Here is a 22,831-nt window from a genome sequence, read left to right as displayed (position 1 = left end):
AATAAACTAGCTCTGCCAAATGTCAGATGCCACTTGTGTGATGTTAGATAGGTTACTCAAGCCTTTTGCAACTTCAATTTCTTTGTAATATGAAGATAATTCGAGTACTAACCTCAGTAGGGTGCTGAGAAGATTAGAGAAGCTTGGCACAGCACCTAGTATAGTGTAGGCACTCAAGAAACACTAGATTTTTTCTATTTATTGTATTTTTAAAAAATTCCTTCTACTCCTAATTATTCAATTCTTTATCATCAAACATACATTGAATTCTAATTCATTCAGTATTTGTGGAAATTTTGAGACAGGTTTTTGTTAAATTTTGACCTATTACTTTTCAAATTAACATATTTTATAACATTGAAATACTCTCATATTATTGGAATCAAAAGAACCTAAGGCCAGGCATGGTGGCTCATGCCTGTAAGCCCAGAACTTTGGGAGGCCAAGGCAGGTGTATCGCTTGAGCTCAGAAGTTCAAGACCAGCCTGGACAACATGGTGAAACCCTGTCCTTACTCAAAATACAAAAATTAGCCACTTGAGGTGGTGCACGCCTGTAATTCCAGCTACTCAGGAGGCTGAGGCACAAGAATTGCTTGAACTGAGAAGTGAAAGTTGCAGTGAGCTGAGATCATGCCATTACACTCCAGCCTTGGTGACAGAGCAAGGCTCCATCTCAAAAAAAAAAAACAAAAAAACAAAAAACAAAACCCAGACCTTGCAATTGCCATAATGTATAAAATTTATAAATGATACAGCTTGATTTAACTTATTTATATAATAGCCATGTGTTTATATTCATATAATGAGCTATATATAGTTCTGTTTTTTTGGATTGTATGAGATGTGACTTTCAGAATTTTACTTGTTTAAAAAATAAATGAATAGACTTCACATTGATTTATAATATGTTTAAGATACATTTTACTACATGAGAGGTATCCAAGAATTTGGGAAAACTGCCTTGAGAAATCATCTTAAGCAGCTTCATTTTATGAGTAATTCTTTGTTCATTCATTTTATATGGGTATTAACTTATTAAATTTTTAGTGCTCGTTAAATCTCTTTTGATAACTTTAATGTGCAAAATTGTACATCAAAAATGTTTGAAATGAAGTTATTTTTGCAAGCTTTATTTACAACAAAGGAAAATGTGCAGCCAACTATATCCAGTGAAACTATACTTTTATAAATTCAAGTAAAAAAATCCACATTTTCAAACAGAAAAAACAAAATGTTAATTTAAAAAAATCTATAATGTAAGCTATAGGCAGGACCAAAATAAGCCATAATGGAAGTCAGAAACATGAGCAGGAATGCTGAATAAAAACATTTAGTACATCTTTAACAAATGGTGTTGAAGAAACTGGACATCAACATGTACAAGAATGGAGTTTGACCCTATCTCACACCATTAAAAGATTAACACAATATTGATTAAAGACCTATATATAAGACTGGAAAACTATAGAACTCATAGAAGAAAATATAGGGTAAAAACTTCATGTCATTACATATGGCCATGATTTCTTGGCTATGACGCCAAAAGCACAGACAATAAAACTAAAAGTAGACAAGTAGTATGACATCAAATTTATAACTTATATTCATCAGAGGACACAATCAACAGAGTGAAAATACAACCTGTGAAAGAGGAGGAAATATGTGAAAATCATATCTCTAACAAGTGCTTAATAACCAGAATATATAAAAACTTCTACAGTTGAAAGATAAAATCAAATAATCTGATTTAAACATAGGCAAAAGACTTGAATAAACGTTTCTACAAAGGCGATATACAAATGGCTATTAAGCATACAAAAAGATGCTCAAGTTATCACTAGAAGATGTTCACTAGTCATCAGAAAAATTCAAGTCAAAATCATAATGAGATATTACCTGACACCCAGTAGGATGGCTACTATCAAAACAACAGAAAATAACAAGTGTTGGTGAGGATGGAAAGAAATTGGAACCCCTTTGCACTCTTAGCGAGGACTTTGAAATAATGCAATGACTATGGAAAAGAGTATGAAGGTTATTCAAAAAATTAAACATAGAACTACTGTATGATCCAGCAACCTCACTTCTGGATAGATAATCAAAATAATTGAAAACAGGGTCTCTGAGAGATATTTGCAATCCCCGGTTCATATAATTCATATCAGCACTATTCACAATAGCCAAGAGGTAGAAGCAACCTAAATGTCTACCAATGAATGAAAGGATAAAGAAAATGTGGTGTATTCATACAGCAGAATATTATTCAGGCTTAAAAAATAAATCATGTCACATGGATGAACCTTGAGGGCATTATGCTAAGTGAGATAATCCAGTCACAAAGGGACAAATCTATGATTCCAATCATATGAGGTTTCTCAAATTCACAGAAACAGAAAGTAGAATGATGATTGCCAGGCGCAAAGGGATGGAGGGAAAGGTATTTGTTTGGTTTAATGAGTATAGAGTTGCAGTTTTGCAAGATGAAAAAGCTCTGGAGATCTGTTTCACAACAATGTGAATATATTTAACATACTGAACTGTACACCTAAAAATGGGTAAGATGGCAAATTTTATGTTATGTAGTTTTTACCACAATAATATTGTAGTTTATTTTACCACAATAAATAATAAAAATCCATGATAGTATTTGCACATGTAAAACTAGTGTAAAGTGCAAAAGGCAACAGTATCTCATTTGTGTGATTAAAGAAAGGTATCAACAAACATGCAAACCAATATCTTACAAAAAGGGAATAATCTTATATGTTTTAAGATCCTTTTTTGAATTGGGATAACATCCTTTCTTGAATTGGGAAGAGGCTAAAGATACAAATGAAATATAACTTGATTAAGAAAGAAAGCTGGTAGAAAGAGAGTACTAAATGATAGAGTATACGTTTAAAACTTTCAAACCAGTAGAGAGAAAAATATGAAATGAGAAAAAAACAAAACGTAATTCAATGCATAAGAAGGCAAAGGGGGAGAACAAAAGAAAGGATGTATTAAAATGCAAATAAGAAATAAAAACACACCAATAGTTACAATAAATAGAACTGCAGTGAGCATTCTGACTAAAGACAAAACCTGCCATCATGGATTAAACAAAAAATAAACTGGACTGTATACTGCCTAAAACACACCAATACTCACAATAAATAGAACTACAATAAGCACTGTAATTAAAGACAAAACCTGCCATCCACTGATTAAATAAAAATAAACTGAATTAGATACCTGAAACAAAAGGTTGGAAATGATTGAATGTCTAGATGTCTAGAGCAGGACAAAGATATACCTGACAAATATATTAATTAAAGGATAATTATAGAACTTTATAATATAATAAAGTACAGCTTTATTAATAATAGACAAAATAGAGTGTTAACCTGAACCATCTCTAGAAATAAAGAAATTCATTATACAGTGATAATAGTTTAATACATCAGAGGATAAAATATTGTAAACATGAGTATAAAATGATATAGCATAAACATATATAAAACAAAAATTAAAAAGGCTATAAAGAGCAATGAACAAATCTACCATAGTGACAAATATTTGTAAATATCCGATAAATCAAACAGACAAAACAATAATATACAGAATATATGACCATCACAATTAAGATGAATGCACCCAACCATTGCACAAAACATATTTTTAAAGCAAAGATTAGTCTTATGAATACTAGTCACTCTGAAGGTCCTATCAGCCTGAAGCTATTGCAAAAACTGACACACAAGGATAGCGCTTTACCTAAAGGTGACTCAAGGAGGGATAAATAAGAAAAGGATGATTGAAAAAATAATGTTTGCAAAGAAGAAAAACACATTACTGAAAAAAATATGTGGGTTAAGAAAAAATAATAGTAACAGAAAAAAGTAGAATTGAAACATAACAAATTCTCTATTTTAAGCTGGTGGTATTCAGGTAAAGTAGTTCTGAGGGGAAAATTACAGCCTTCAGTGTTTACTTTGGAAAATAAAAGATGCTTGAAATTAATGAGTTAAATTCCCAGCAGAATGAAACCAAATATTAGGAGAAAGGAAATAAGAAAATAATAAATACACAAGGACTAAAATGAGTTAAAATTGCTCACTAGATTCTTATAACACTCTAATTTATTCACTAATCATCATAAATAATATTAAGAAAAATAATAGATAATATGATAGATTTTTTCTTCCTATTTACAATATTTTTGGAAATATAGTTTTATAGATAATCGCACATACAAGAAAAATAAATTAACTCTGAATGCTAATGGTGAGAGTTTTGGAATTGGACAGGAGAAATGCTTTTCCCAGATATTAACTTGCTGTTATGAAACAATTTAATTCGATTAATCTTGTTCCCAAACGTTTCATATTCTATGAGGTTTTCTTTTTAAAATCATGTATACTTTAAACTTGTTCTCAAAATTTGTATCTTTTGAAGTTCACTCTTCAGTGATTTTGTAAGAATGACCTTCATAATATATTTTCTGACTCTTATTAAAAGAACTTAAATAAAAAATGATCAACACGTATAACCATATTACGACAGACTTATACTTTTTAAATTAAAAATAACTATATCAAGAACTATGCATGCATTCATGTATTCCAAGTCAGTTGTAACTTTTTGCATCTAAAAATTATTTATGTTACATAAATGTTTCATTCAGAGTTTCCACTGTGAATATTACAAAAATCTGGACAACTCCATATGCATGATTATCTCCTCTTACCATTCAGTTATCATCAAGAACATCAAACTTTAAAAAAAAATTGCAATTGCATGACTACCACAGCTAATGAGAGAACTTAAGTTCTTCCAGGCAAATAAGAAACAAAGACAAAGTACAAACTACCCATAGGTCATTTTTAACCCATTCCCCCTTTCCAGGTTCCCCTACCTAGTAGCCTTCAGTGTCTTTTATTCCCATGTTTGTGTCTATGGGTGCTCAATGTTTAGCTCCCACTTATAAATGAGACCTTGTGGTATTTAAATTTCCATCCCTGCATTGATTCATTTAGGATTATGGCCTTTAGCTCCATCTATGTTGCTACAAGGACATGAGTTCATTCTTTTTTGTGGTTGCATAATATTCCATGGTGTATATGTACCATATTTTCTTCATCCAATCCACCATCAATGGGCATCTAGCTTCATTCCATGTCTTTGCTATTGTAAATACTTTTTAATTTCTTCTTGAATAAGAACTTAGTTGTAATATTTTAAAGACATTTTCCCATTTTATTCATTGTTTTTAAGTTATTGATGTCATGTTCAAAAGATTCTTTTATTCTCATTTTGTTGTCTGAAGACTGTATGGTTCTAATAATCTTTTAAATTTTTTCCCTAAATGTTAGATAATTGTGTTTTCTCTATTAGTCTTCATCTTTCTTTATCAAACATGTTTTCATCTTTTTCCCTGGGGTTTGTTCTTTCTTTTTTTTTTTTTTTTTTTTTTTTTTGAGACAAGAGTTTCACTCTTATCATCCAGGCTGGAGTGCAATAGCACGATCTAGGCTCACCGCAACCTCCGCCTACTGGGTTCAAGCGATTATCCTGCCTCGGCCTCTGAGAAGCTGGGATTACAGGCACGTGCTAACACGCCCAGCTAATTTTTGTATTTTTTGTAGAGACAGGGCTTCTCCATGTTGGCCAGGCTGGTCTCAAACTCCTGACCTCTGGTGATCCACCCGCCTCGGCCTCCCAAAGTGTTGGAATTATAGGCGTGAGCCACCGCGCCCGGCCTTGCTTTTGTTTTTGACAGAGTCTTGCTGTGTTACCCAGGCTGGAGAGCCGTGGTGGGATTTCAGCTCACTGCACCCTCCCCGTCGGGGTTCAAGTGATTCTCCTGCCTCAGCCCCTTGAATAGGTGGGATTACAGCTGTGTGCCACCACGTCAGGTTAATTGTTGTATTTTTAGTAGAGATGGTGTTTCACCATGTTGGCCGGGCTGGTCTCGAACTCCTGACCTCGAGTGACCCACTCACCTTAGCCTCCCAAAGTGCTGGGATTATAGGCGTGAACCACCTCGCCTGACCCATTTCCTTTTTCTTTTTTTTTTCAAATCAATTCAAACTATGAACTTTGTTCATACTGCCTATCATATGTTGTTTTCATGTTATTAACTTTATCTTTTACTATTTACTTTAAAAATATCTTTTATTTTATTGCTCTTTTTCTAACCTCTTCATATGGTCGTCTAGGCTCATTAGTTTGGGGTCTGAATTTCATATTTCCTAACATAAGTATTTAAGTCTGTGAATTTTCTTTCAACTAAGTACTACTCTATTTGCATTTTACAGGGTTGGTATTCAATATTTTTCTGATATTACAGTTGAAAATAGTTTACAATTTTCATTATAACTTGTCCTGGTTGAACTGGACATCTAGATATATGTTTTTAAATTTTAAAATATATGGGGATTTTTCTAAGCGTCTTTCTGATACTGATTTTTACCACAATTTCATTTGTGTCTGAGAATATAATATGTATTATTTCAACCCTTCTATTGCATTAAAAATTTTTAAATTATATATTTCAAAAAAATTCCTGGAGTTTAAGAAATTCCCATTATGAATTTTCTGAACTTTTTAGTCTATTTGAAAAATCAAACAAGAATAAAGAAAAAAGCAAATTTATGTTTGAAGGATGATGAACCTTTGTACTTATATGAGAGTAAAATAGTGAGCTTGACAGTATAAACTACCTTCTCCCCTGGGGTCACAGAAACTCTCCAGATGCAGTGTGTGTAAGAAGGGTAGCCATTGGGAAATCCTGGAGAGGAAAGGTTGCCATTGGATTCTTGCAGGGTTTCTCCACATGCTGAAAGGAAAAAAATATAAGATCATTGGTTAATTTGCATAAAAGACATGAATATCATAAATAAAGCCTTGAAGGGTTTTTTTGGTATTAGACAAGACTAAATGTTTGTATTTTATAGAAGATGTTTCCTTTCTAAGTAAATTTCTTTTTATGTCCCTTACTGGAATTCCAGCATATTTAATGGCATCCCTATGACGAATCACCGAATAAGATTATAAGATAAATAATGTGACATTCATAAAATTCTTCTTCATGGAAACCTTTTTTATTCATTTCCAAGGAGCCAGTAGCCACTCTAAAGCACGCTCATGTTCAGATTCAGGCCAGTGATACCTGGATGACATGGCTCTGGGACCACATGAAACATTTCACTAATATATTTGATTTAAATTGAGGCTAAGTGTAAGTGAATACCATATCAAATTTTAAAAATATTAAGTAATAACTAATGAGTAGTCAGCAAAGATAATATCAAAATGTCAAACACAATAAACTTTTTTTTCAAAATAAGAAAACATATATATAAACATCATGGAAGATTCAAATTTTCCAAAAAGATGCAAACATTTATTTACTTTTCTCAGTTGAGGTTAAATTTAAAAAAAAAAAAAAGCAATTTGTGTATTTTCCTCTTGCTAAGCTTGTCTAATTCCCTGGAACCAATTTTCAGTCATTTGAAATAGCAAATTATTAGCTGCACAGCATGAGGATCTGTGTTCATCCAAGGCCAATTGTCAGCACCATCCTATAATGGGCTTCCCTGTTGCTCTTGCAAGACATGCTATGTGCCACGAACCTAGGCTGCTTGAAGTATCCTTAACTTAAGAATAATTCCTCCACTGCAGCCAGTCCTCTTTATAACCTTCACTTAACAATTTGAAAGAACGGTTCTTTCCCTCTGTAGGACACTGCAATCAAAACGGAGCTATTATCATATTACAAGGCCTTAGCTACCAGCAAATGAACTCTCATCTCATCGACTTCTTAATAAATTATAAATGGATCTGTATAGCTTGTGTTAAATAAAGATAGTGAATATGAAAACAAAGCATAGAGCTCTAAAAATAGATATGATATAAATATTCAGAAAAATAGGTATTATGTTTGTACAACACAATAAATTTAAAGTAGGAGTAATGTTTAGTCTGATGAACAGAGAGGCAAAAGCAACTTTAGGACAAAATTAAAAAGCTCAAGGTCAAGAATACATAAATCCACACTGTTCTATAAATCATCCAAGGCACTTGATACATGTAAGGTTAAAAGAAGTCTTAGAAAAATGAAAATGTATTAAGATTTCATTAATGCAAACAATGTGCTTCTAAGTAGGATCAGTTAAATGCTAAACAATTATTTGGGAGTTCAGTGTGTTTCTATAAAAAAAAAAAAACACCTATAATTAACAGCAGTTTAAAAATAAATTCTGTAATAATTTAAAACCCCACTAAGCCACAGAGAATGCCAGTATTGAATTTCTTCAAGTGCAATTAAATAAATTACATATACTTAATCCATAAATGTATGCATACAATACTGTTCTGATTAAGAGATAAATACATGCTAAACAAAATACAACATACACTAAAAATTAATAAGTCGATAATACAGTGTTTGATTATAATGCAAGAAGTAGAAACATGTTCATTCAAGTTGTGGTAATTACTTGTGAATTTTCTTCAATAAATGTGATTGTCCCAGGCTAGCTGACCCCTACTACATGTTTCAGAATTTGTTGATTTATTCTCAGATATAAAAGTCAAAAAAACTAAAGGAAAATTAGCAAAAAAAAAAAAAAAAAAGGTGGACACTACTAAGTCCAAATGCTTAGACTGTTCATTGACAGCAAGGTGAGTGGATGAGATGACATAAGTTTTTTTTATTTTATTTTGGGGAAAGAGTCTCAATTTGTCACCCACGTTGGGGTGCAGTGGCTCAATCTCAGCTCACTGCAACCTCCACTGCCCAGGTTCAAGTGATTCTCTTGCCTCAGCCTCAAGAATAGCTGGGATTACAGGCATGCACCAACACTCCCAGCTAATTTTTGTATTTTTAGAAGAGATGGAGTTTCACCATGTTGGACAGGCTGGTCTCGAACTCCTGACCTCAGGTGGTCCGCCTGCCTCGACCTCCCAAAGTGCTGGGGTTAAAGGCATGAGCCACTGCTTCTGGTCAAGATGACATGTTTAAATGCTGTCATTGTCACTTCACTTGTTAATTACATTATCACATGCAAAGCTCAAAAGCTTTACTCCGGTTTTCTCTTCTGTAAAATAGCTATCACGATAATATAAACTTCATAATGGTGTTTCTTGTGAGAGTAATAATGTGTGTGCAATACAACTACTTCTGCAATAATATTAGGGAAAGTAAAAGCATAAAGGACGATTAATGTAAAGAGGCATAGGAATGCTCTAATCACAAGAAATTTAAAACAAAACAACTGAGAAGTTAAGCTTATAAAACCTTTTATCATGTGAATCATCTCACTTTTAAATTAAGTAATCCATATGTATGTTCCTTCTAGCATACAAAATTGTGTTTGAATTGTGGAAACACCACTTAGATTGTGTGTTGTTAAGGAATTATTGTAATAAACTCTCATTCTTTTAATTACGTGGCTACTTTTTTGTTTTGTTTTTGTTGTTGTTGTTGTTGTTTTTGTTTTGAGACAGAGTCTCGCTCTGTCGCCCAGGCTGGAGTGCAGTGGCACGATCTCGGCTCACTGCAAGCTCCGCCTCCCGGGTTCACACCGTTCTCCTGCCTCAGCCTCCCAAGTAGCTGGGACTACAGATGCCCGCCACGACGCCCGGCAAACTTTTTTGTATTTTTAGTAGAGACAGAGTTTCACCATGTTAGCCACGATGCTCTCGATCTCCTGACCTCGTGATCCGCCCGCCTCCCAAAGTGCTGGGATTACAGGCGTGAGCCACTGCGCCCGGCCTATATGGTTACTTTCATAGCTGTCTCCATACTGATCTGCAAATATTTTTGCTGTCTAATGTCTATAGCTCCCATCATATCTCAAAGGTTGAAAACTTCCCCTTCTCCATATTCGGCAGGAACACATTTATATAATTTTACTAAGGGTAATGATAACGTAAGTAGACACACAATAATTTGTATTAGGTAAATCTCCAAAGAAACAGATAAACTTGGCTGGGCACAGTGGCTCATGCCTGTAGTCTCAGAACTTTGGGAGGCCAAGGCGGGCTGATCACCTGAGGTCAGGAGTTCGAGACCAGCCTGGCCAACATGATGAAACCCCGTCTCTATTAAAAATACAAAAATTAGCCAGACGTGGTGGTGGCAGGCACTTTTAATCCCAGCTTCTTGCGAGGCTGAGGCAGGAATCATTTGAACCCAGGAGGCGGAGGTTGGAGTAAGTCAATATTGCATCACTGCACTCCAACCTGGGTGACAGAGCAATACTCCCTCTCAAAAAAAAAAAAAAAAAAAAAAAAAGGAATCTTTAGGGCAAAGAAAGAAATAAAAATATGTTGAATCAACTTAGTAGTTGGTTAATTTAAACAATTCATAAATCCATAGTTCCTTTCCATTTTAAATATCATAAATACAATTTTGGTTTAAAATTATGTTTAAATAAGCAAATATTAAAAGAGATAAACTACGAGAACATTTTAAAATACATTTCTGTTATAACTGCATAGCCAAGCCCAAACCATCCTTTAAAACGAAGCAACTCCAGGAAGCTTTTCTCATCCAGTATGCAGCCCAGACAACAAGCAGCATAGCTGGAGAACAGGGAGGATATAAAAATAAAGGCAAGAGACCAATGAGTCGTCCAGAAAAGAGAGGATGCCACCTAGACAAGAGATTCACTACAGGAATGTGAGATACTAAGAGGGCAAAAATAGACCAAGTGCGGTGGCTCACGCCTGTAATCCCAGTACTTTGGGAGGCTGAGGCGGGTGGATCATGAGGTCAAGAGATCAAGACCATACTGGCCAATATGGTGAAACCTCGTCTCTACTAAAAATACAAAATTTAGCTGGGTATGGTGGCACACACCTGTAGTCCCAGCTACTCGGGAGCCTGAAGCATAAGAATTTCTTGAACCCGGGAGATGGAGCTTGCAGTGAGCCGAGAGCACACCACTATACTCCAGCCTGGTGACAGAGTGAGACTCCGTCTCAAAAAAAAAAAAAAAAAAAAGGCAAAAGTAATAGTAATAACCCAGGAACTCATTAAGTATCAGGAGAGAAGCAGAGGGAGGAAGGAGGCAACAATGTTCCCCACAGTTCTGGCTTGTGCTGTTGGATGACCCTGGCTACCATTCACTAATTGAGGGAATGTCTGCTGGGTAGATGAATAAACAGATCCATCAATAAATTAAAAGGAATAGCTAAATGCATTTTTTTGCATCTTGGCAATATATTTTAGCCATGAATCATATATACAAAAGCAGCTATATAAAATATATTCTATTTGGAATCTAGGAGAATTCTCTCAAAATATAAGTAACTATGATTTAAGTAATTGAAAAGAAGCTTTAATTCATTTTAATGCTAAACTAAATGAAGCAAGTGTTTAAAACAATGCATTCAAACTCCATGCATGTTGAAACTGGCCTTCCACCCTACAGCCTCCACATAAATGTGCATCCATAGATATGTACATTCCATATAAGTATTGTTTGTTATTAAAAGTAGAAACACTTGTTTATTTGAGAACATAGGTGGTACATATGTTCCTGTGTTAATAGGCAACACTTTTACATAATGATAGAGATTCTAATCCTCAAAATCCCTTTATTTTTAGATTATCAATTTATGTTATACTATTAAAATTTTCACTATGTTACTTGACTTAGTTAAGGAAGACTTACTGAGAGAACAGTAGCGCCAATAGTTGGTCTAAATACTAAGTAGTTATAAGCAAAAGATCATGGGATTATAGAAAAACTAAATTAAGACAAAAAGCAGACAAAGACAAAAGAGTAGCTAAATTAAGCATCTTAGTAATAAGAAGGGAAAGTAATCCTATGAGTAGGGTAAAGTGGAGGACAATGCATTTAGAAAATGAGAATCATAGAAAAAGGAGACCCCAAAAGAGAGAAAATATGAGAACAAATCAATCATTTAAGACAAGAGAAAATACGTTACCACTCATGTACCTTAGAAATCACCTCCTTCCAAATAAACTGCTAATTATTGGGTTAATGGGAAGATGAAGTGTTGTAGTAATAGCCATTCTCCTCCCCATGTGGACTTCTGTTGTCTTCACAGTATATGGAATACAAAGGATTACAAGACCGGCAAGTAGCATTAGCTACTAGGTGTCCTTTAAAATGCCTTAATGCTTGAAAGGCTTGGAAACCATCATAAAGACAAAGGATTTGTCTTTTGGAAGCAGTGTCCAGAAACCTGTTCAATCCCAATGTCAAGCAGCTCTACCTTCCTTTCCCACGCCGCTTGTGGCTACATGATCTGGCAATGAATGAGGGCGTCTTATAGTAGTAGAGTGCCAGAGCTCTAGAGGATCATATTCTTTCTGAACACAACAATGCATAAAGAGACTTCACTCTCCTGTCTCTAAAGCTGAGAGCAAGAAATAGCAATGAAAGCAACTGCAAACTGAAGGAAACATCTCACACTATCCCCTTCAAAATCTAACCTTATTTCTGTATTTAGCTTTTTCATAATGAGTATGCATTGACTGTACAATAACTAATGTGGTTTCATATACCAACCTAATTTATATTTTTGGCATATATAAATAAATATAAGAATAGATTACAAGGTATTTATCAGCTATAAATTTCACAAAATGATAGTATTATTTTAAGGAAAATTAAAATAGATACATTTTAATGCCATCACTCTTCTGATACATTAAAAAAATTATATATCATTTAGTAAAGTTCAGCAGTATTTATAGTCTTTCTGTGAGAAACTTGCCCTTTTGGACTCAAGGCCCCACTTATCACAGACCATAAAACCCACAGTCTTGTATAGCTAACTATATTCTTTACCAGGTCAGTATTTTTTTCAAGATTAACCTCTACAAAACAATGCCGTAAAATGCAGATCTAATAAAGCTGGGAGCAAAAACTGATGAGAAAAAAAAAAAGCTGGCATTAAAAGTAACCAAATATATTTTACTGGCTTCATTTGCCAGCAGGTCTTTCATTTTTTAATTTCAACTTTTATTTTAGATATAAATAGTATATGTATAAAATAGTTGCATAGGCATATTGCACTCAGGTAGTGAGCATAGAACCTAGTTGGTAATTTTTCAACCCTTGCTGCCTCCCACCCTTTCCCATCTAGTAGCCCACAGTGTCTCTTGTTTCCATGTTTATGCTCATGTGTGCTCAATATTTAGCTCCCACTTATAAATGAGGACATGTAGTATTTGCTTTTCTGTGCCTGTGTTAGTTGATTTAGGATTATGGCCTCCAGTTCCATCCATGTGGCTAAAAACGACATGATTTCATTCTTTTTTGATGACTGCCTAGTATTCCAGGTCTCTAGGTACCATATTTTAAAAAATCCAACCCATCATTGATGGACACCTAGATTGATTCCATGAGTTTGCTATTGTAAATAGTGCAGCGATAAACGTGAGAATGCATGTGCTCTTCTGGCAGAACAATTTACTTTCTTTTGGATATATACACAGTAATGGGGTTGCTGGGTTGAGTAGCAGTTCTGTTTTACGTTCTTTGAGAAATATCCAAATTGCTTTCCACCGTGGCTGAAGTAATTTAAATTCCCATCAACAGTATATAAATATTCCCTTTACTCCACAGCCTCAGCAGCATCTGTTGTTTTTCATCTTTTTAATAACAGCTATTCTGACTGGTGTAAGATGGCATCTCACTGTAGTTTGGATTTGCATTTCTCTGATGGTCAGTGATGATGAGCATTTTTTCATATGTTTGTTGGCTGATTGTACGTCTTCTTTTGAGAAGTATGTGTTCATATCTTTTGCCCATATTTTAAATGGGGTTATTTGTTTTGCTTGTTGATTGGTTTAAGTTCTTTATAGATTCTGGATATTAGACCTTTGTCAGATGCGTAGCTTGTGGATATTCTCTCTCATTGTATAGGTTGTCTGTTTGCTTTGTTGATAGTTTCTTTTGCTGTGTAGAAGCCCTTTAGTTTAACTAAGTCCCACTTGTCAATTTTTATTTTTGTTGAATCACTTTTGAGGACTTATTCATAAATTATTTCCCAAGGCCAATGTCCAGAATGGTGATTCCTATGCTTTATTTAAGTCTTCTTATAGTTCAAGGTCTCACATTTAAATCTTTAATTCATCTTGAGTTAACATTTGTATATGGTTGTATATGGTGAAAGATAGAGTCCAGTTTCATTCTTCTGCACATGGCTAGCCAGGTATCCCACTACCATTTGTTGAATAGGAAGTCCTTTCCCCATTGCTTGTTTTTGTCTGCCTTTCCACCAGGACTTTCTAACCAAAGAGTAAGAATAAAACAAACTCCAAAGGAATATGCAGATTTATAATCCCCGCCTCTCTGTATGAAAACCAAACACAATCAGAACTCAGTTTATAAACTCTTACTGTCTTCTGGGTCATTCACAGATAAGTCACCCTATTTAGACTTATTTGTACAGTTATGAATCTTTAACTCTATTCCATAACTTGCAGTTATTGGTAAACCTACTGCATCAGTGTAGCTTAATGTCATTTGGCTTGCGGTAAGTACATTTATGCCAGTATCATTGTCCTTATCCTGATAAGTCATGAGTGCACTTCATTTAAGGAAGAGAGAAGAACCTTAAACATATAACTATATGCAGGGCTCAAAGCTAACTATTTCAGAAAGAGAAAGAAACAAAAAGGGAGATAGATATATCCACATGCACAGAGTGGCTGAGAGGCGCAGAGAAAGAAACAGAGGAAAAGAGAAAGAACAAGAGGAAAGGAGGGGGCTATTTGGTGAACATTAAAAAGTCCAGCTTATACCTGTCAAAATGGCTATTATTAAAAAAATGAAAAACAGCAGACACTGGCAAGGCTGTAGAGAAAGAGAATGCTTACACACTGTTGTTGGGAATCAAAAGTAGTTCAGCCACTGGGGAAAGCAGTTTGGAGATTTCTCAAAGAACTTAAAACACCACTACAATTCAACCCTGCCATCTCATTACTAAGCATATATCCGAAGGAAAACAAATCGTACCACCAAAAAGGCACGTGCGCTGGTATGTTCATCGCAGCACTGCTCACAATAGCGAAGCCATGGATTCAACCTGGATGCCCATCGATGGTGGACTGAATAAAGAAAGTGTGATACATATACACCATGAAATACTACACAGCTATAAAAGGAATGAAATCTTGTTCCTCGTAGCCACATGAATGGAGCTGGAGGTCATAATGTGAAGTGAATTAACTTGGGAACAGAAGACCAACTACCACATATTCTCACTTGTAAGTGGGAGCTGAACATAGAGTATACTTTACATAACAATTGGAAGAATAGCCAGTACAGACTACTAGAGGGAAGGGAGTGGGAGGCGGCAAGGGTTGAAAACTACCTGTTGGGCTCTACGTTTAGAACTGAGATGACAGGATCATTTACAGCCCAAACCTCAGCATCACACAACATTCCCATGTAACAAACCTGCACATATAACCACTGAGTCAAAGATAAAAGTGAAAAACAAGGCCAAGATAGAAGAAAAAGTCATTCCCAAAGATTTGGGGAAGTAAAATTTAACACTAAAAGATATATATATGTGTGTGTGTGTGTGTGTGTGTGTAGATATATAATGTGTGTGTATATATACATATATGTGTGTAGATATATGTGTACATATATGCGTATATATATGTGTAGATATATATGTGTAGATATATATATGTATATTTACATATCTCTTTTAGTTCTTCCTATTTGCTTTTCATACTGTTTCAGAAATACAAAATATCTTTTTCACAGATCATAGTGCTTTCTTCAATGTGGTTTTATTGTATTAAACAAAATAGTGTACACATTATTATTTCTATATTTCAAGTAAGAAAATGGCCCATTAATGTATTTTACACAATTGAAATCTAAAGTAGAAACTATATTTCTAATTATCTTCCTGTTTATAACTGAAATATCCAAGAATTTTAGGCTAAAAATTAAATTACAGTATCATAAGCTTAGTTTTTTATTCTTCCTGACTTCCCTACAATTCCGTGTGCATACAAATCTCTAGTGTGTTTCTCAAATGTAATGTATGTAGACATACATTTAGAGATATAATCAAGATACTTTTATACACAAAGTGGCCATTTACTTAGTTACTATTAGTCAAATAATTTTCACTTTTTAAAAGTTGAAAAGTATATGCCCAATGTTACTAGACATTAGTCAAGGATCATCCATATCTTTTGTCGTAGTGTTATCATTCTCTTATAAATTCATTTTCTCCTATAGAAATTTGAATTTAAAAAATATACCACATATACATGTGTATCTAACATACATAAAATGTTTTCAAGGCATTTATGTAAATATGAATGCAACTTAAGTAAACAACACGAAGTAAATAAATTAATGAATATTAAGTAGAAATGTCTTTTGGTACATGGAAAAATTAGAGAGGCAGACAGATATATTTATACACAAAAAAATGTTGAAAACCCACTTTCATTATTGAATCATTATGATGTAAAAGGTTTTATACACAGCTTTAAACTCCAAAAGTATCAACTGCCCTTTTAAAAACTTAATAGTCCTAAATTACAAGAAAGCTAACAATTACAGTAAAATTGAAAAAAAAAATCATAATTTCTTACAATTTTCCTTAGCAAATCTAGTATTAAGGAATAGGAAATCCCTTCTCTCAGCAGGACTGTCAACAGAATCCACTGGGTTGAATCAATGACTTAAGTACCATCACATACTGAATCATGAACTTCCTGGGAAGTTCCCAGGTATTTCCTGGGATTATTCAACCAACTCACTTTTTCTTGCTTGCACTTGAATTTTATCTGTCCAACAGAAGGGTTCTATACCATATGTCAATAAGCACATATTAAATTTTTATGAATGAATTAGCTAGCCCTCGTCTATAGCCTAAAAGTACCCTGGACTGACACCAGAAATCATAAAAATTTAATTAATATAAGAATTTCCCAATAACAATATATAAATAAACATAAGCAATTATAAACTCCAGTGATTAAGATATTCATCAGTTCTCTGATTTTCTGCAAGCATTATCAGATTTGCAGCCAATTAAAACTTTTATAGTTATTGTTTTATTATATCCGCAACCTTAAGTATCTAGAACAATACTTCCAAAAGTGAATTCTACAAGTAAGTATTGGGTAAAAGGAGGTTTCCTTGGACAAATAATTTGGAAAAGACTGTGTTATGCAAAGTTAAGCATGTTTCTTTGCTGTAAGATATTTTAAATATTGTGAGTATACTGGAGATGCATAGAATCTAGATTTCTAATGTGGAAAACAGAATCTTTTCCTTTCTTGGACGATTAAGGCATAGTGTTCCCTTAGAATATTAAGACCTTTCATGAAACTTTATTTAGGGGCAAAACATACAGTAGTTCACTTGCAACTGGTTAGAACATTTTTTTTTTTTTTACAACAAAGTTATAAATTCCTACTGATAAAATTGTAATTTATATGCCATCAATAATAGTATTTGTGAGAAAAGATCATCCAGGATCCAATTCTGAAGTTCAAATAAAGGATATTCTTTTTATGTTAGAAAGGACTATGAAATCATGCAACTATTTAATCAATGACTATCAAGCAACCATTCTATTTTGCTCTTTCACTCATTAAATTAAAAGAAATAAAACATGCTATCCCTGTGCTTGAACTTGGATTTCAACAACTTGTTTTTATTTACAGCAATTGGATGTTCCATAGTTCCCTCCTGCCTCATTTTATGATTATTGACTTTGAACTGTACACATCATTTGCCAACAGGGAGGGAGACAAATAAATGCTTGAGTAAATCATGGCTTATTCATCTGGAAGAGCACAATCAAGTACAATCATGCTCTTGTGTTTGTGTAGTGCAATACCTGGACATCTATACAGCTTTCTTGCCTGTGCGATATCTCCTTTGCTTAGACGGGTTCGCTGACCAATTGCAGGACGTATGCCATTATCATCACGGGAGGGGAGAATGGTATCCAGAAACATCCCCCTGAAAAAAAGCAGAAGCAAACCACACCTAAGTCACCAAATAAAAACGCATGAATTCCTTACATTTATAAGGTTATTTATTTCAAACTCAAGTCAATCAAAGAGGAACTACACCTTGTGTGCTTTAAGCAGTGTATCAGGCTTTCAAAACACTTTCATCAAAGTAGAAAAGAAAATATGCACATTAAATGTGTATGCCTAGTATAAACTCAATGATGTCATTCATTTTTTTCCTTGAAACACATATGTTCTTAAAAATATGGAATACCTTATAATCTCCCACAAGGTACATTACACCATGACATTTGTTTTGGTTTCCCAAGCAGATCTAAGAATTCCTTAGATTACCAGGTTGTAAAACAATGATTCCTCATAGAGGTCTATTTCCCTAAGAGCAAACTACAATAAACTATGTTGAAGTTACTAAGATTGTAAGAGTAAAACAAAATATACATAGGTTAATTTTTCTGAATTAAACTACTAATTTAACCTAAGTATTCTTAGAAGTCCAAGTATTACATCATATGTTTAAAAAACAAAAACAAAAACAAAAACAAACAAACAAAAAAAAACCAAAGAATATCAAAACTTAGGGCAGTTTAAAGCAATTTTTTCAATCTTTCCATCGTAAAACTAGTAAATAAGAAAGCCTAATCAATGCCCTGATAATGTTAAACTACAGATAGTGAGTTGTTTGGGATCAAGATTGTGGTAAAAGATTCACGAATCTTTCCTAATATGCATGACCTAAAGTTCTGAATATAATGCCCTAAAAATACTTTCTAATTTTTTCTTTAATGTATGTCAAACATTTAGAGCTCTAAAGAAGTGGGAGCTTAAAAGTTAAATGAACTGAGAGGCTGTTCCAAGGGTTTGAGGAGTATGAGTTGTGTGTTCGTGGATTTACCAAAAACAAACAACAACAACAATAAATCTTTATATAAAAATATCTTAAATTAAGAAATAAACTTGTATAATATCTTTTAAATTGAGATAATGATGGAGCACTTCTTTCCAAAATTTATAAATGAATATAATGAATTTAAACTAACATTCGCATTAAAAGAACAGCATTTTCAGCTCTACTTAGCTTCCATTAGGAAACAGTTCCTAGGTACTGTTCTAGGTATGGATTTATAGCAGTAAATAAAACAAACAGAAATTCCTTCCTTTATGATTCTAATATTCAAATGCAAGGAAAGAGACATTAAACAAATGATTAATAATCCAGGTAGTAATAGGTACTATGGAGAAAAATAAAGGTGAGAAAATGGATATTGATTGTGCAGTGATAGACTGCTTTTAAATAGAGTGATCAAAATGAAACTCACTTGAAAGTTGACATTTTAGTCACACATGAAGAAAGTAAAGATCAGAGAAATATGGGTAACTAGCAGTAGAGTATTTCCAGACAGAAAGAACAAGAAACACAACAGCTCAGAAATGAGAGGACCCCTAAAATGTCTGAGTACCAGCCAGATAATTTAACTTTTACTCTCAGGACAACTGTTAATTTACAGGAAAATAGTAAGCAGATGAGTAATACGATCTACAAGCAATTTTATTACTAACTGCCCTAGCTGCTAGGTAAGGGAAAGGGCACTGATCTTTAGATACAAGTAATTCAAATAGGCAGACTGGAACTCTTTACTACAAGATCTAAACATCTACAGAACTCCATATGTATACTGTCTGAAAAGAGAGTAGAGAAATAGAGCTAGTGATTTATGGGAATTGAACATCAAAAGTGAGAGTTTGTGCATATTTCAAAAGAAACCACTCTGGGCAGGCCAGTGTAATCGAAAAAGAAACAAATTACAAGGTAGTATTGAGAAAAGCTTTGTAACTTCAGTCATGAGTCAACAGATACATTAATTACATAAACCCAAATTAATGGAGTATTAGATTTCTGTAGTATTTCAGTACTAACAAAGTATTCACTATTTTCTTTTTCTATTTTTAAAAACAAATTTGTGGTCTCTGGGGTTTGATTTTTTCCTAACTTTCAAAAAAAGATTCAATTTAAAAAGGTCAATGACATCTTGGAGAGAATATATTCAATTTCAGACAACAGAATTATGAATTTTGTTTCATTCTGTCTACTAAGGTAATCTCCCTTCCATTTCAAGGGAGTTAGTCACTCATTCTTTACCTTTTTGTGGTCAGGAAGTTAACAATTATTTTTCTCCATATTCCAACAAGTAATACAAGATCTTACTGAACCTCCTCAGTGAGCCACTATCAATAGGCAGAGACAGATCATATCATGGTTCACTTACTGTTCCTGATTTGTTCTTACTACATTGAAAGAGCAAACTAGCTATGCCTTTAACAAAAACTTGTAAAATTTTACAACTTTTTTAATGAAAAATGGGCAGTCCACAGTTCAGAAGCATGTATATTACAAAATAGTCACTCATATAAAGACCCTATATATCCATTCCTATTCTTCCCATAAGTGATTTCCTAAATATATTTATGGGCAACATCATAAAAACAATTGGAACTTCTATAGACTCTGTGGGTTCAGAATTTTTTAAACTAAGAAACTTCAAACACCTACATTAACAGAATAAAGAACAAAAACCATATGATCATGTTAGCTGATACAGAAGTATTCGACAGATTCAGCACGCTTTCATAATAAACACACAAAAATCTAGGAATAGGAGGAAGCTACCTCAACATAATAAAAACTATATATGAAAATCCCACACCTAATATCATAATCAATGGTGAAAAACTGAAATATTTTCTTTTAAGATAAGGAACAAGGCAAGGATGCCCACCCTTGTCACTTATATTCAACACAGTACTGAAAGCCCCAGCCAGGGCAATGAGACAAAATAAAATAAAATAAAAGCCATCCAAACTGGACAGACAGAAGTAAAATTCTCACTGTTTGGAAATGACTTGATCTTATACATAGAAAATTCTAACTATTACACACACACACACACACACACACAAAACCCTGTTAGAACCAGTCAATGAATTAAGCAAAGTCATGGGATATAAAATCAAAATGCAAAAATAGCTGCATTTTTATACATTTATGGCAAACAATCCAAAAGGTAACTGATTCCACTTACAATAGCATTAAAAAAATACTTAGAAATAAACTTAACCAAAGAAGTGAAAGATTTTACACTGAAAACTAAACACACTGCTGAAAGAAATTAAAGAAGAGATAAAGATCCCTTGGTTCCTGAATTGAAACACTTAACACTGTTAAGATGTTAATACAGCCAAAGTGATCTACAGATTCATTGCAATTTCTATCAGAATCCCAACAATATTTTGCTGAAAAAGAAAAATTTATCCTAAAAATCCTATGTGATTTCAAGATACACCAAATAGTTAAAACAATTTTGAAAAAGAAAAAATATTTTAATATTCACAATCCAACTTCGCAGAACTGATTTCAAAACATATTACAAAGATACAGTAATCAAAACAGTGCAGTACTGGTATAAAGACAGACCTATAGACCAGTGAAATAAAATAGAGAACACAGAAATAAATCACCATGTACATGATCATATTATCTTTGACAAAGGTGCCAAGATTCCTCAATTAGGAAGTGACAGTTTTTTCAACAAATGATACTGAGAAAACTGGATTATCTACATATGGAAAAATAAATTGGGCTCTTTTTAAAAAACACTTTTAAAAAATTAACTCAATGCATTAAATAAATAAACACAAGACCCAAACTATACAACTCCTAGAATAAAACACAAGGGGAAACCTTAATGGTGTTGCATGTGACCAGGATTTCTTGGATATGACACAAAAAGCACAGTCAATAAAACCAAAATAGACAAATAGGATGACATCAAACATACAACATTGTATACATTAAAGGATTCAGTCAACTGGATGAAAAGGCAACGTATGAAATGGAAAAAAAAATTTCCAAATTACATATATATATGTAAAATAAGTGATTTAATCTGAATATATAAAGAACTACTACTCAACAACGAAATAATCAAATAACCTGATTTAGACATGGATATAGGACTTAAATAAAGATTTCTCCAAAGATGATATGCAAATGCCACCAAGCATATAAAAAGATGTTCACTGATCATCAGAGAAATGTAAATCAAAACCACAATGAGAAATGACATCACACTCAGAATGGCTACTATTCAAATACAAAAAATAACATGCTGAAGAGATATTTGCACACCTATATTCATATCAGCATTATTCATAAGAGGCAGAAGCTACACAAATGCCCACTGATGGATGACAAGATAAACAAAATGTGGTATATACTTACAATGAAATATTATTTGGCCTTAAAAGTGAGAAAATACTTTCACATGCTACAACATAGATCAACCTTGAGGAAATAATGCTGAGTGAAATAAGCCAATCACAAAAGGACTAATACTATATGCCTTATAGTATATGCATATGTATATGTATAATATACAATTATATGTATAATATACAATATCAAAAGCAGTCAAATTTATAAACAGGAAGTAGAATGGTGATTGCCAGGGGCTGAGAAGAGGTGGAAAAGGGAAGTTGTTTAATAGGTATAGTTTCTGTTTTGCAAGATGAAAATGTTCTGGACATCTGTTTCACAATAATGTCAATATACTTAAATAACACTACTGACTTTTATGTCTAAAGTGGTTAATATAGTAAATTTGATGTTTTGTGTTTTTCAATAATAAAAAAAAATTCAAAAACTTTGAGGGAGTAGCAGAATGAGACCTGTGTCAAATTTTTCTTTTCCTGAAAATCATTTAAATATAAGTTAATAAACAGCTTCTTTAAAGACTCGAAAAATAAAATAATGTGAATGAAACAATGAGGCTATCCTCTAACA

The 22,831-nt window shown here is 33.4% G+C and overlaps 1 protein-coding gene across 4 annotated transcripts in view; it reads right to left on the bottom strand.

Moving 5' to 3' along the window:
- Positions 1-22,831, bottom strand: part of TLL1 (tolloid like 1) — a 223,724-nt gene that overhangs the window by 70,962 nt on the left and 129,931 nt on the right. For 3 of the 4 annotated variants that reach the window (XM_025385694.1, XM_025385692.1, XM_025385693.1), the window contains exons 8-9: positions 17,856-17,980; positions 6,707-6,822 (exon numbers count right to left, since the gene is read on the bottom strand). In XM_025385694.1, the coding sequence (XP_025241479.1) occupies positions 6,707-6,822; positions 17,856-17,980 (241 nt within the window). Of the gene's footprint in view, positions 1-1,116; positions 1,644-6,706; positions 6,823-17,855; positions 17,981-22,831 lie in introns of those variants that run through there. The other variant, XM_025385695.1, reaches the window with a different exon arrangement.

This window comes from Theropithecus gelada, chromosome 5 (assembly GCF_003255815.1).
Source record: "Theropithecus gelada isolate Dixy chromosome 5, Tgel_1.0, whole genome shotgun sequence".
Taxonomy (NCBI): domain Eukaryota; kingdom Metazoa; phylum Chordata; class Mammalia; order Primates; family Cercopithecidae; genus Theropithecus; species Theropithecus gelada.
This window is presented reverse-complemented; position numbering and strand designations above follow the sequence as displayed.